Below are 13,510 nucleotides of genomic sequence, written 5' to 3'. Positions count from 1 at the left end.
CCTGGAGTGCACCGCCGGGTGTACTTGTGTCATGTTGTCGAGTCGTCTCCATCAATCCTGTTTTTTAGAAGTGAAATATTTTTATTGACAGACTTCACAAGTTGTGGGAGGCATCTAACAGATCCGCTCCCCTCTCCGGCCGCTCGGCCCCTGCCGATACTTTCATATCCTTTCATCTCTATCAAGTACATTATTTCCCACAATCTGGAGCATGAAAAAGCTTCTTTTTTTTCCCGCCTCAGTCGGAGCAGAAGGCAGCTGAGAGGCATTTGTAGGTTTTTACTCCTTACAAGTGGAAGCATGTATGGACAGTTTAAATCTGGTGAAATCAGACCAACCGAAGACCTCACTTCCTGTTTCTGGAGGACATTCGAAGTTTATCTTGCGGCTTTTATCAATTAAAACTATTTCCGTCGCCATGTTACCGTCATCTACCATCAGTCTGCACCGTAAGAGAAATGCAGTTCGCTGCATCTCAACCTCGCTGAACAACATGAAGCTCCATTTTCACACACCGGTTAGCTAAGTGTCTCATTTATGCCGTCATGCTGCTGAACGTCACGGCGGACGCCGCTGGTTACAACAGCGCCGACCTGGTGGCTCAGCTGAGAGCTGCACCTCAGCTGCACGCATCTTAGAAGAAAAAAACCAAAACAACAAAATATTCCACCTCCATCTCTTTCCTTGAGTTGAAGCATTCTATGTTGTATCTATTGTTATTTTTTTAAATGTTAAATTCATCCTTGATTTATTTTTCCGGCCTCACTGGTTTTCATTCCTCCTCCTTCCTTCAACAGGTTTTCTGAAGCGACGCCGGCTCGGGGAAGACGGGAAACATGCGGCGATCTGCAGTCAGACCTGCAACTTATCGAGCAGTTTCCAAGGTAAAGGCATGTAATTCAGCTGATCCCTCCAAACATGGCTGTTATCCTCCTCTTCATATTCTCTCCTCCTCCTCCTCCTCCTCCTCCTCCTCCTCCTCGGCCTCTGTGTGAGCGTCGGGGTGGGGCTGAGGGGTTGTTAAACATTTTTCTTCCTTCTTAATTGTTTTGACTTGTGCCATTGGCATCCCGATTAGGCCCCATTGATTTCTCACTGCTAAGTGCATTGATTTCTACATTTCTCATTGATCCCCACTTCTAAATCTACCCACACACACGCACACACACTCTCTCTCTCTCTCTCTCTCTCTCTCTCTCTGCGAACGCCACACAGGCCGAGCGTGAACATGTCTGTGTATCAGTGTATGAGTGCGTGTCTTCCTGTGTGTGTGTGTATGTGTGTGTGTGTGTGTGTGTGTGTGTGTGAAAGGAATGGAGGGAGGTGTGTAGAGAGCTGCTATAGAGAAAAGAGACGCAGAGAAAATAGATTCAGGAGTTTAGTCGATGGTGTTTATGTAGTACAAGAAAAGAGATTATAAGGTTTGTGTGAATAAAATACTCTTCCCAGAGGAGACCTGTGGAGTGAGTGTGTGTGTGTGTGTGTTAGTCAGTGAGGGGAAAGAAAACGTGTGAAGATCTTGTGGAAGAATTTCTATTCATGTTCAGACGTTCTGAATAAATCGCAGTGTGTTTGCATTAAGAGGCGTTAAAGGAGCTGCTGTTGTGTGACATGCTATTTCAGCACCACAATACTTGGAGAAGATGCTGTTTAAACACCTTTCACTCCTGACTTCATTTTTTTTTTTTTTTTTTTTTTCCCCAGATTTTCAGTCTTGCTATCATGCTACACACACATGCAGACACACACTCTTTTCCCCTGATCGTATTGCATGGTGTCCAGGAGAGCCGGGTCTGATCCTCTCACTGTTTAAAGCTCTCATCCCTCCTCCCCGCGACTCCTGCACGTAGACACACATGAGCGCACACACCCTCACACACACCCTCACACTCCAGGCTGCTTGGGCTGGAAAGCTCCATCCATGTCATTGGCATTACCTCGAGCCTTGATGCTGTATTTGTGCTAAGCTAAGCTGTTTGAGCACAAGCACCAGGGGCACGTGTGTGTTCGTGTGTTTGTGTTCTTGTGTGTGTGTGTGTGTGTGTGTGTGTGTGTGTGTGTGTGTGTGTGTGTGAATATGCATATCTTGGATTTGCCATGTTCCTGTGCTTTTTTTCGTGTTCTGGTAGTTTTTGTGTTAGTGTGTGTGTGTGTGTCCTGCTGTGCATGCTTCATTGAATTTAAATGCGAGTGAATGCCATGCCGGAGAGTTGGTGTGTTCTGTGCATGTTTGTTTACATGCAGGTCATTATCCTGCGTCGCTGTGTTGATGTCTTTCTGTGCTTTCCTGCTTGCTATGGTAGTTTTACAAACACAAACAGGTGGAATTTGTATTTGTGTGCAATGGGAATGTGTGTGTGTGTGTGTGTGTGTGTGTGTGTGTGTGTTGTGCACGTTGTGTTGTGTTTCAGTGCACCTGACTATCAAGGATAAGTGTGTTTGCGTGTCATGTCTGAGCGTGTGTGTGCACTATGCGTGTATGAATAAGTGTGTAAAGTTCGAAGGTTACCTGGGTGTTCTTTGCATATGTGTTCTATGAAGCAGGTGTGTGTGTGCGCATGCATGTGTGCACATGTTGTGTACATGTTCTGGTGTGTTTTCCTTCACATGAATATCGTGCATCAGCGTGTTTTAAGTCCCGTTCTGCATGTCACGGCTTGTTTTTTTTTTTTTGCATGTGCGTATTCCCCTGAGCAGATATAACGCGTGTGTGTGTGTGTCGAGTACTGTCGGTGAACCTGATAACGAACCAGTCAGCCCACACACACACACACACACACACACACACACACACACTTCAGCTGTCCCGCGCTTTACATCTCCAATCCATTACAACCAATCCAGGGTGAAATAGGATGCAGAACGTGTGTGAAATATGGACACCGGCGAGTTCACGGCGGCAAAAAATATCTTCAAAGTGGGAGTAAAATTATGCGTGAAATAAAAGAGAATAAACATGAGAGAAATCTCCAGCCGGTCGAGATAAGAACACAGAAACGCATCCTGCCAGGGAAAATGTGTATTCACACACCGATTTTCACGCCGGCTGTGATTTCCAGCGTGCTGGAGGTCAAGGCGCGCTCATGAGCTGTAAGCAAGAGCATTGATCTGCCTCAATGATCGTATCAAGGTGGCGTATCGACAGCATTGTGTTTTACTGTTTTCCCTTTTTCTCCCAGTTTGTCCTCTGTGGCCTAAGAGGAATAATGGATATGTAGGAGAGGTATTGGCAGGGCCCGGACCGGCCTATTGACAACCTGTCAGCATTGATTACTTAGTCAGGCCGCGAGAGGAAAGGCAGAGAGACTTCCACGTCGAACGGGGAAGACGGGGAGAGAGAGAGAGGGAAGCTGGAAATAGATAAAATGTCAGAAGCTAAAAATAATGTGCATGAACAGAGGAGGTGTGTGTTTATAAGGGTCAGCGTCACATGAATGATTCCCTCTGTTCTTGTGTGTGTGCGTGCGTGCGTGCGTGCGTGCGTGTGTGAGTGTGTGTGCGTGCGTGCACACGATCTCTAATAATCCACGGCTGTAATCATTCTCTTCCCTTCCTTCAGTGTGTGTGAATATTTTATAGTGTTTATCAGGCCAGCCGGTAATGATTCTTCCCTTTCACTCACAAACTCTCGCTGTGTGTGTGTGTGTGTGCGCGCAGTTACAGCAGCCGTGGAGGGGTAGGTGGTGATATAATTGTAAGCTGGTATTGATTGCCCCCCCCACCCCCCCACTCTCTTGTTATTGATGAGGGAGAATTTAATTCAACCAACTCGTTTGTCAACATGACACTGCCATTTAACAATGAACTCTCTCTCGCACACACACACACACACACACACACACACACACACGCAGAGCAGAGGAGACAGATAAACCGCAATAAGATCTGTCCCTGCACAAGACCCCTGGAAAGGATGTGTTCCACTATTCAGAATATTTCAGCTTTTCTTCGGCTGTATTGAGATTTATTCACAGCGAGACTATAAATCAGACTGATGCAGAATACAGTAATCTGCCAAACTGACATTTAAAGACCTGTGTGTGTGTGTGCGTGTGTGCGCCATAATGTGTCAGCTGCTCCAGTGTAGCGCCTCTGCTTCCTAATAGAGGTAATCATGTCGTCTCTTTTAAGCGATGCGGTCGAATCGCCGCTTTTCACATCAGATCTGTATTCAGAAACAACAGGTTTGCTTTGAAAGGTTACAGAGAGAATCTATATCAGGCTCCTCGTTTGTGTATGTGTGTGTGTGTGTGTGTGTGTGTGTGTGTTTGTGTGTGTAACTGATCAGAAGTCCACTATGGCCCATAAGCCCCGCAATGTCAGACAAAGCAACCACCACAGCAGGTTGCAGAGTACTTATAAAAGGATAGATATTACAGAAAGGAAAAAGAACATATTGCTATTGATGAGGCCCGCCGAGCGCCATATTCTTCACCTCTCCTTCAAATACACACACACACACACACACACACACACACACCTTCCCTCCTGCGATGGACGCACAAAACACACTATATTCTGCAAGAAATAATTGCTTTTGTCTGGAAGGAGTTTGGATCGGGGCTCCTCTGTGCTTGCCCTCAGCTGGAGAGGGGGGCTCTGGAGGGACAACCGGTCGCTTCTTTATATGGCTGCTCCTCTCCCTCCTCCTCCTCCTGCTCCTTTTCTTTTTCCTCCCTCTCCGGCTCGTTGTTGGGCACGCGGATGTCATCTGTCAATGGGGAGTGGGCTTTTCTCTTTTCTTTAATGGGGGGGGGGGGGGGGGGGGGGGGGGGCTCCTTTGTGATGTGACGTGTGTCTGTCTATGCAAAGACTACATCAAAACCTGCAGCGAGCAACGGAAACGCTGCCAATCCCTCGGATCCAGGCGGTACAAAGAGCAGCGCAGCAGCTCCAGTTCCACAGCACAACCAGCACTCGCAAACGAGCTTTCACAAACACTGCGCACGGTGTTGAATTAAATAAGAACTAGTATTATCACAACTTAAAAATAAGTCAAAGCGCCGGTTTGAATCAGAGAGTCTAATGAAAAACATGCTGAAAACAGGAAAATATGAGTAGAAAGAAGCCAAAACATCTAACTGGCAGGATAAGTAATAAAAATCCGAGGTTCAGCGTGCAGTGACGGCTGAATCAGATTTAAAGAAACCATTGATACGTTTGAAATGAAACTGAGATTCATCACAGTTCCATGTTACACTGAAAGGAAGTTATTGTGTGTGAAGCCGCTCATTGTTGACAAAACTATTGTTCCTTGCAATAATTAAAGTAAAATAAACTTTAGAAAATGGCTGCAGCACTAAATTAAATTCTATAGTAATTGATACTGTTACTAATTATCATTGACATTTAATCAAACAACTTAATCTTTATACAATACTAGTTATTAAGACTAATAATACAAAATATATTTTATGCAAATTGAGCTCTGAATTGCATTATAGTGCTACATAGTGATAGTAACCAATGTTGTGTTACTCAGAGATGATGTGCAATCCTTTATTAGTGATTTGATGGTTAATCTGGATTCAGAACTAGTTTTGTGTAATTTATCTCATCACTAATCGTTATTTTAGAATTCTTCAAGAGTTTGTCACCGCCTGGTATTAGTGGTCAGAATATTCCTGCTAATTTTTAATGCAAGTTCCTTTTTTAACAGTGGTCGGAATAAGAATTAGCAGTGCAGTGATTCCACAGTTACTGTGCTTTGACGGGTCATTTTCTGTCAGATTTGAGTATTAAAACTATCACAATTTGATGCATCCAGAGCTTTGGAAGTTTCTAGAGTGTTATATGTTCTAGCGGAGCCTGTCCAGGATGCGCCTTGCCTGATAGCTCTGAGTTAATCAGTGTTGTCCTGGAATATGAATAATTATTGTAGTAGACCAGGATAAGTCAGCATTAACCAGTATCAGTTGGATTTATAATATTACCAATATTTAATGCTAACATCTGGGTACACTATTGTTAACTCTGACTACTATCAAGTGAACTTTTAAAAGTAATCACTCTTCAGTAAAGTGAATCGCTCAGGTTTTCTTGGGTGGTCGGGTGTGTGTCTTGACGGTGTTATAATAGCTGTGGTCAGATGCGGTGACCTTGATGCTGATGAGGCCTGTTGTGCCTGGAGATGAGCGTGAACTGGCCCTGTGGAGGTGCAGCATGCTGCAGCATTACATCCGGCGGCAGGAGTAATCGGAGTATACTGTTACTCTGAGTGCTGCAGTTGTTGAGGTGAGTGCAAAAAGCTGCTGATTATGTTTCATCCGTGTAGCAGGTGGTTTATGGGCTTTTTGACGTTTTTTTTTTTTTTTTTCTTCCTCTCCCTGCATGAACATTAGCATTGGCAAAGAGCCTGAGGCCTTTCTAAATATGAGGGCCATAATTGATCGATAACTTATTAACAGCTCAGTCTCACCTCGAAGTGTATACCGAGGGGGGGATGGAGGGAGAGAGGGAGGGGGGGGGGGGGGGGGGTGTATGCAGTTTGGTCGATTTTCTTTTATTGACTGCGATATTTAGCGTATAGATTTTTCTATTTAAAAAATCTATGCTGACGATAATCTTGAGTGTAAATGCGCAGCGCGGCTCTGGCGGCGCGTCGCGCAGCCCGTGCGTCCTGGACAGATGAGAGGAGGTGGGGTGAGGTGGGGTGGGGTGGGGTGGGGTGATGGCCGGGGGGCACCTCTCGTCGGACACACACACCTATTATACACACGAGCTGCAGCTGAAACCCTCCTCGCGCGCCTTAATGGGGGAAGAAAAAAAAAACCCCATGCAATTAAGATTCAGCTCAACTGACATTTTACGCACATTTTACGCATACAAGCACGTAGCCTCCCCGAGCCTGCAATAATTACTAATTTAACACCCGCGGCTCTGCAGGCTTTGATTATCTGCGTCCGTAGGAGGAAAAAAAATACATTAGTTGAGTGGTGCAGGTGACCTTGCGCAGGCCAGACCCACGTAAATCTATGAGAGAGGGAGGGAGAGGGAGAGATCCACCTGCTGAAATATACATCAAAGGTTCCCCCTTTGAATTCATGTCCGCACATTGTGAAGAGCCGATCGATTTCTTCAGAGGCCGGCGATGATGTGATTATTGGCTTCATTATAATGAAGTAATCAGAAGATCAATTGGATGAATCTGGGCTCCTCTTGTTCGGGATTATAGTGGCAAAAGGAAAATGTGTCTTGGAGCCGCGTGTTGTAAAATGTTAGATTAGTGAAGAAGGGAGAAAAAAAAAGTGTATTGCAATATATTCCCTGTGAACATCTTTTGCTGTAGCACGTGGACCTTTACACTATTAATCTCAGTTCCATGTGCAGGTCAGGCACAAGAATCATGGGTACCAATAAATGTTCAAGTGTGCGCTCAGAGGATTTTTTTGCCTTCCAGCGGGCTGTTTGTGTATATGTATGTGTGTGTATATGTGTGTGTATATATTTGTGTGCAGGGGGGTGATATGAGGGGGGATCGAGGCAGAGGAGGGGAGGGAAAGGGGGGTAAAAAAAAGGGGGGGGCTGGGTATCTCAGTGTCTCCCGGCTGGAGCGCTTCGCAGTGCCAGAGTGCGTCCAGGCTGCGCGGTGTCGGACCGAAACCGCCGGGGTTCCCGAAATAAACTGGAGGGACTCTGATACGCGCGCGCACACACGTTCACACACATGAGGATACACACGGAGAAAGGCTGAGAGGGTGAGAAACACAGCGACGGATGGCGGAGGAGAGCCAAAGAAAAGACACTACAGCGTAAAAGAAAAGGGGGTACGCAGCTCTTTCTCCTCTCTCTTCTTTCAAACCTCTCTGTCGCTTCGGCCATCAGCGGAGAGGGAACCAGAAGACAGGTGTACTTATTGATATGGATCCATTCATTTGTTTTGCTATTGATTTTGCTTTAATTAGTGACCCGCGGTAGAGAAAGGAGAGGAGAGAAGCGGAGGGGAGGAGAGGGAGGAGCGAAAGTCAGACGGGGTGCCTGCGTAGCCTTACTTTATCATTTGAATAATTCTTTTACCAAATAATGGTTTAGCGTTTTATTACCAAATCGCACTGTGTGTGCATGTATCCTTCAGCAGACCAGCCAGCTACTAACCAAATCTTTACCAGAACCAAAAAAGAAGCAACTCCGATCTCACACGGACAGTTTCCCCCATTTTTCCTTCCCGAGGATTCACCGGCGGCGGACAGTGTTCGAGACTTTTTAATGACTGTGCGGGAGGAGAAATCCGTCTTTACCCAACCGAAACCAAAGCAAAGGCGGCCGCGGAGGAAGCACGGAGACCCGGAGCCGCGGCGATCTTTACGCACAGCTGTCTGGACGCGGATAAATTGAGTCTGCGCCGCTGGAAGAGAGGAGCGCCGACCGCACCGGACTCACATGGGCGCAATGAAAACACAGACCCTCCAGATCCAGTCACCCGCAGCCTGCACGAGCCTGTATGGATAACCGCTGGTAGCTTTCTCTCGCCTCCAGAGCCAAAGCGCGCCGGCACATCGCCGCGCGCCGCCCGTGTGTGCGCGCATCACTCCGGCAGGACGCGAGTGTGAGGACCGTGACATCTGAAAGTAGAGACATGTAAATCCACTGAGGATTAAGAAGAGAAAAAAAAGCCAAATACTCGGTCTCTCCTTTTCCCCGAATAATAATATAATAATAAAAAAAAAGCAGCTTTCAACAAACGTCTGTCCACAAACCTGGAAAACACCGGAAAGAAAGGCCACAGATCGACGGCAGGACGACGGAGAAGAGAGGAAGAAAAGTGAGACTAAAATAACAAAACAACGACCCCCAGGTCGACAGAGGACCATGTTTGTCCCCCTGCCGGTCCCCTTCGTCTTTCAGAGAACAGCGTCCGACTTCAGCGCCTGGAGACTCAAGTCCTCGCTGGCTCCGCGGTCCAGCCCCGGTAAGACTGTCCACTGCACACACACACACACGCACACACACACACAAAGAATCACAGCCACACACTCTGCTCGACCTCCAAACCTGCTGCAAATCTCAACTTAACACTTTCTATTATCCCTGCTTCAGAAAGCCACCTTTAAATAAATTACAGTCGCACATTTCCGTCTTTTCCTTGGTTGTACAATTCAAAACAAGCATTTTTCTCAGTGTAAAAACAACAAAATATTCACTCTAATTTGTTGTTTAAGGTCTTCCTAATATATCCCATCTTCTTTAGGTTCATTTATATATCTGATGAATTAACATTTAATCCACACTAATGTATTCCTTTTTGGATTTTTAATTTTAATTTTCTTTTAAATCACACACACATGCATTTTGTGTGGAAAAACTTTAAAGACTGGATACAGCGGTCAGAAAGTGTATTTTCTCCATTCAGCATCGCAAAAAGATGAAATATCTCCTCCCCTAATTCGGTTTTCTGGAATACTTACTTGCATATGCATCCGAAATGTAAAACACTTTTCCCCCCAAATTGGATGCATGAATATTTGTGTCATTAGCATCCATCACAGTCCCACAGAGGCGCCACACTCGCTCCTCATCTTTTCCTCTTTCATTCATGGCAATCCATCCATCTCAGCCGCCGTCCCATCTGTCTCCTCTGCTCTCCTCCAGTCCTGCCCGCTCAGGTTTGAGGGGGAATATTCATGGTCATCCATCGATCAGGACGTATTGATCCCTGACTGGAGCCACATCGGGGAAAACAGGAGTACAGTGCGCTTGGCTACGAGGGGAGAAACTTTGGCAACTTCCAAGATTTTTGTCAGAGGCTGGAGTAAAAACGGTCCGGAGGAGATTTATATTTAAATGCTGGCGTTATTATAAAAACACATAAATGTTGAGTGTTGGGGAGTTTTCACTGAGGGACTCGCAGCCGGTCTGTCAATCAATAGTTACTTACTATAATGACCTTATCATGCCTTTATGATCTGCTTTAAAACCTCATGATTTCTACAATATTGCTGTAGTGCGTTGCGGTCTGATCAATAATGGCAATACACTTTGTGGTCATTCTTTTATCTCTGTTTTCACTTTTTACACTTATTAAATTCCTTGAAGGGTGTAAGCGCTGATATTTGTTAAATTCATTGTTTTTTCTTTCTGAAAAGAGCAGATATTACAGATATCTGTGCATGAATCAAGGTGCAGTAATGCTATTACAATTTTTATTAATAATCTGATTTTAATTCACTTTTTCCACCTGTGAGAGTGTGTGTAGAAAGAAAACCCTCAGGTTACTTTTTGAGTAAAATATTCCTGTGTGTGTGTGCTGCAGTGCATGTAGATGTTTGAGTGGTGTTTCCTGGAGGGTGACAGAGCGGGTGGCTCCTCTGTCACCCCATCTCCGCCACCCCCATCCATCCAGCCGGAAATTTCAAAAGACAGATGGGGGGGGAAGGTGTGTATGCTGATCCGTGCAGGGGTAATTCAGACTATCACCTTAAGTAGGTGTCAGGAGGAGAAAAACGGTCCAGCCTTTAATGAGAGCCGCTACTGGCGCCTGTGACAGGCGACATATAACCCTGCCTGTGTTTTGGGGGGGTGGGGTCAGTTCCTCTGTTGGTCCTTTAAGAAATTAAAGTAAAAGACGTGGCGGGGAAGACGCGGAGGAGAGGGTGCGAGCGAGCAAATGAATGGCTGAATGAATAACCGAGTGAATGAGTGCATAAATGAATAATAAATGCACGAGGAGGTTTAAGTGTCAGCCGGCGAATTAACAGGTGAAAGAAGCAGTGAGATGAATGAACGCAGGCAGAGACGGAGAGCAGAGAGTGTTTTTTAAAAAAAAAAAAAATATATATATATATATATATATTGAAGGATGCATGAATGAAAACTGGAGCAAAATTGGAATTTAAAAAATGAGTTAAAGAGGGAGGAACCAGGGCGGCCGAGTGTATCTCCACATGTGAGGAATTGAAAGGTCGAGGTTGCTGCTGGCTGCTTTCTTATTTAAACATGTTGGTGTGATAAGCAGCCAATACACACGAGAGGAATAAACAGCGCGGGAGAGCAAAGGCCAGCACTCATCCCTCCTTCCCCCTCTTATTTCCTCTCTCTTCTCCGTCTTTCATGCTTAATCTCTGGGGAGGAGGAATCTCTGAATCCTCCGTCTCTCATTGTCTTTCTCATTTCTGTGAAGTATTCACTCCGCTCAAAAGCCTTTTCGGTAAAATGCAAACTCCGGTGTCTTCCTGTGCTCGGCGCGCCTCGCTCCCTGTGGACGGTGGAGGGTGCTGAATTGGATTTGCCTGGTGTGTTTCTGCCGGGCCCCATAAGCCACTTTAGCTAAGTCTGTTACCCACAATTCTCTGTCTCTCCCTCTCTGATCTGCGCCTTTGACCAAAAGGTGTGCGTGCGTGTGTGCGTAAGACGGTCTGCGCCTGCACAGTGTGCGAGCGTGCACGCCGCCGGGTGGTGTTTGTGTTGGCGGAAGGAGAGGTGGCGAGCGTGAGGAGTGGGAAAGCGCAGACGTTAGCAGACAGTGGCTCTACAGTGGATCTGAAGCGGAGGCTTATGGCTTTCTGCTCGGCTCCACTCCTAAACGCCGCTGGCCTCGGCTCAGCTGGGTGTCGGACGGCGCTCCGCAGACCAAACACTGGCTCAGATTAGCTTGTATCAGGGGTTGAAATTATTGTCTTCACCTGCACACGTACGCTTTCGTTCGGAGGAGGTAAAAAGCTGCTCACGGTGGCTGGAAGTCAGTGTGTCGGTCGCCTTCCTGACAAATTACTGAGCTTTAGTGTAGTTTGTGTTTGAGTAACGTCTAACTTGTGCGTGATCGTTTTTTACTACTAATGTCAATATTATCACTGCATAGCAGTAGAGAAAGTGAAACAAATACACTGACATCCTGCAATATGTGTCATTCAGTGTTTTTATGATCAGGTTTTATCATTAAGCTTGTTTTTGATTGTATTTTAAGTATTCTATGCATTTTAAACTGCAGTGGTGCATCATGTTTTGGGTTGTTTCGCACATTTTTTGAATTCTTCTGAACTATCCTTGCTTAATTTGACCACTTCTGACGTGTTTTTAGCTCTTTGAATTCGCGGAGCCTCGTACTCCCATTGTTGGTGCACCACATGATGCTTTAAACCTCAGAATATGAAAATACAAAAAGCCAATCCACCATGCTGCAAAACAGTTCTAGTTTATTGTTGGACTCAGTCGTGTAAAGGGTTGTGGAAACCTCTGACAGTGGTGCAGACCTGAAAAAAAAGTTCAAGCAGAAAAACTGAAACTGGAATTCTTGGAAAGCTCTTAGAGGCTGATCAGGTTTTGGAGAATCCAGTTTGGAGAGATTTTGAGTTGGATCCCCAGATCAGGACCGCAGTCCGGCTTCCTCCAGCTCCCTTCGGCTCAGGTGAAGCCGATTCATTCGGCATTTGGAAACGGTAATTCCTGCCTGGGTCACGTCTCTGCCGGATTACCAGAACACACTCCAGTTGGTGGAGGACGCTGCTGCCGGCCTTTCAGCAGGAGCACATAAGAGGGGGCTCGTAACGCCCCCCCCCCCGGCCTCTCCAGCTGCCGCCTGTGCACTTTGCAGTTCATTTTAACATCCTTTCATTTGTTTTCGAGACCGGAAATCTCTCCTGCCATATTGTCTCTGGAAGCTACTGTTGGGAAACGCCTGTTGCTTCTCGGACTCGAGACTTCTGCAGCCTTCAGTCTGCTTTTATTCCCACCATGACACAATGGCTTTACCGCTAATGTGACCATCTCTGATAAAGAGGAGGCGAGTTTTCACTGATTCATCACTGATTCATCACTGATTCATCAGGCCGTGATCTCAGGACTCAGTGTTGAACGTTTCCTCCAGCTGTGTAAATTCATACAGCATTTACTCATTAAAAAAAGACTGAATGCAAAACCTAGAGCCAGTGTTGTCTTGAATAAACCCAGCTCAGAGGAAGAAAAAAATCCAGCTCAGAGGAGAGGAAAAAGCTGACCTTTGACCTCTAAGTCTGTTGATTTTAGTCATGAGCCAGCAGAAAGAAAAAAAAAATGTGCCTGTTTGTTGTTTGTTCGTCGTTTGTGAATCCTGCCTACAAATCACCGGCAGCCGCAGCGGAGGGGAGCGAGCGCTGGCTTCCTGAGCGTGAGCAGCGGTTTTGGGGCAGTGGAGCAGCGTGAGGCCGGGCGGAGCGGGACCCGCGACCGCCTCTCCGCTCCGCCACTCCAAAGGAAATCTAAATGCTCTTTTATTTTATGTACAACCGCTGTAAAATCCTCCAGGGCCGCTGTGGCCCATATAAAACCGCGAGCTGTCAGATTGGGCCGGAGGAGGCACGTGTCTGGATTGAGAGGGATGGTTTATTTATGTGGGCTTCTGCGAGAGAGGCCTCTCATCTGAGCCGGAGTTATTCACCACCGGCTTCATTTTTGGTCCAACCTGTCCTCCTCCCCCCCACCTCCCCTCTGCTTTCCCCGCTCATAATGGTCATCCGTGCAGGAGCGACACGTCAGCGATAGAGTCAGGATGGTATGGCCGCGCGATCAAACACACACACAGAGCGGGAGTCATTAAAGA

The 13,510-nt window shown here is 46.3% G+C and overlaps 1 protein-coding gene across 1 annotated transcript in view; it reads left to right on the top strand.

Annotated features, from left to right (window-relative positions):
- The first annotated feature begins 8,660 nt into the window (after nucleotides 1–8,660).
- The window catches only part of pou2f2a (POU class 2 homeobox 2a), a 63,782-nt gene continuing 58,932 nt past the window's right edge, over nucleotides 8,661–13,510 (top strand). The window contains exon 1 of the mRNA XM_030120340.1: nucleotides 8,661–8,908. Coding sequence (XP_029976200.1) covers nucleotides 8,809–8,908 — 100 coding nt within the window. The 5' untranslated portion in view covers nucleotides 8,661–8,808. The remainder of the gene's footprint in view (nucleotides 8,909–13,510) is intronic.

The sequence above is a fragment of the Salarias fasciatus genome, chromosome 22 (genome assembly GCF_902148845.1).
Source record: "Salarias fasciatus chromosome 22, fSalaFa1.1, whole genome shotgun sequence".
NCBI classification, from domain to species: domain Eukaryota; kingdom Metazoa; phylum Chordata; class Actinopteri; order Blenniiformes; family Blenniidae; genus Salarias; species Salarias fasciatus.
The sequence above is the reverse complement of the archived record's forward strand: the minus strand, read 5'-3'. Positions and strand labels throughout refer to the sequence as shown.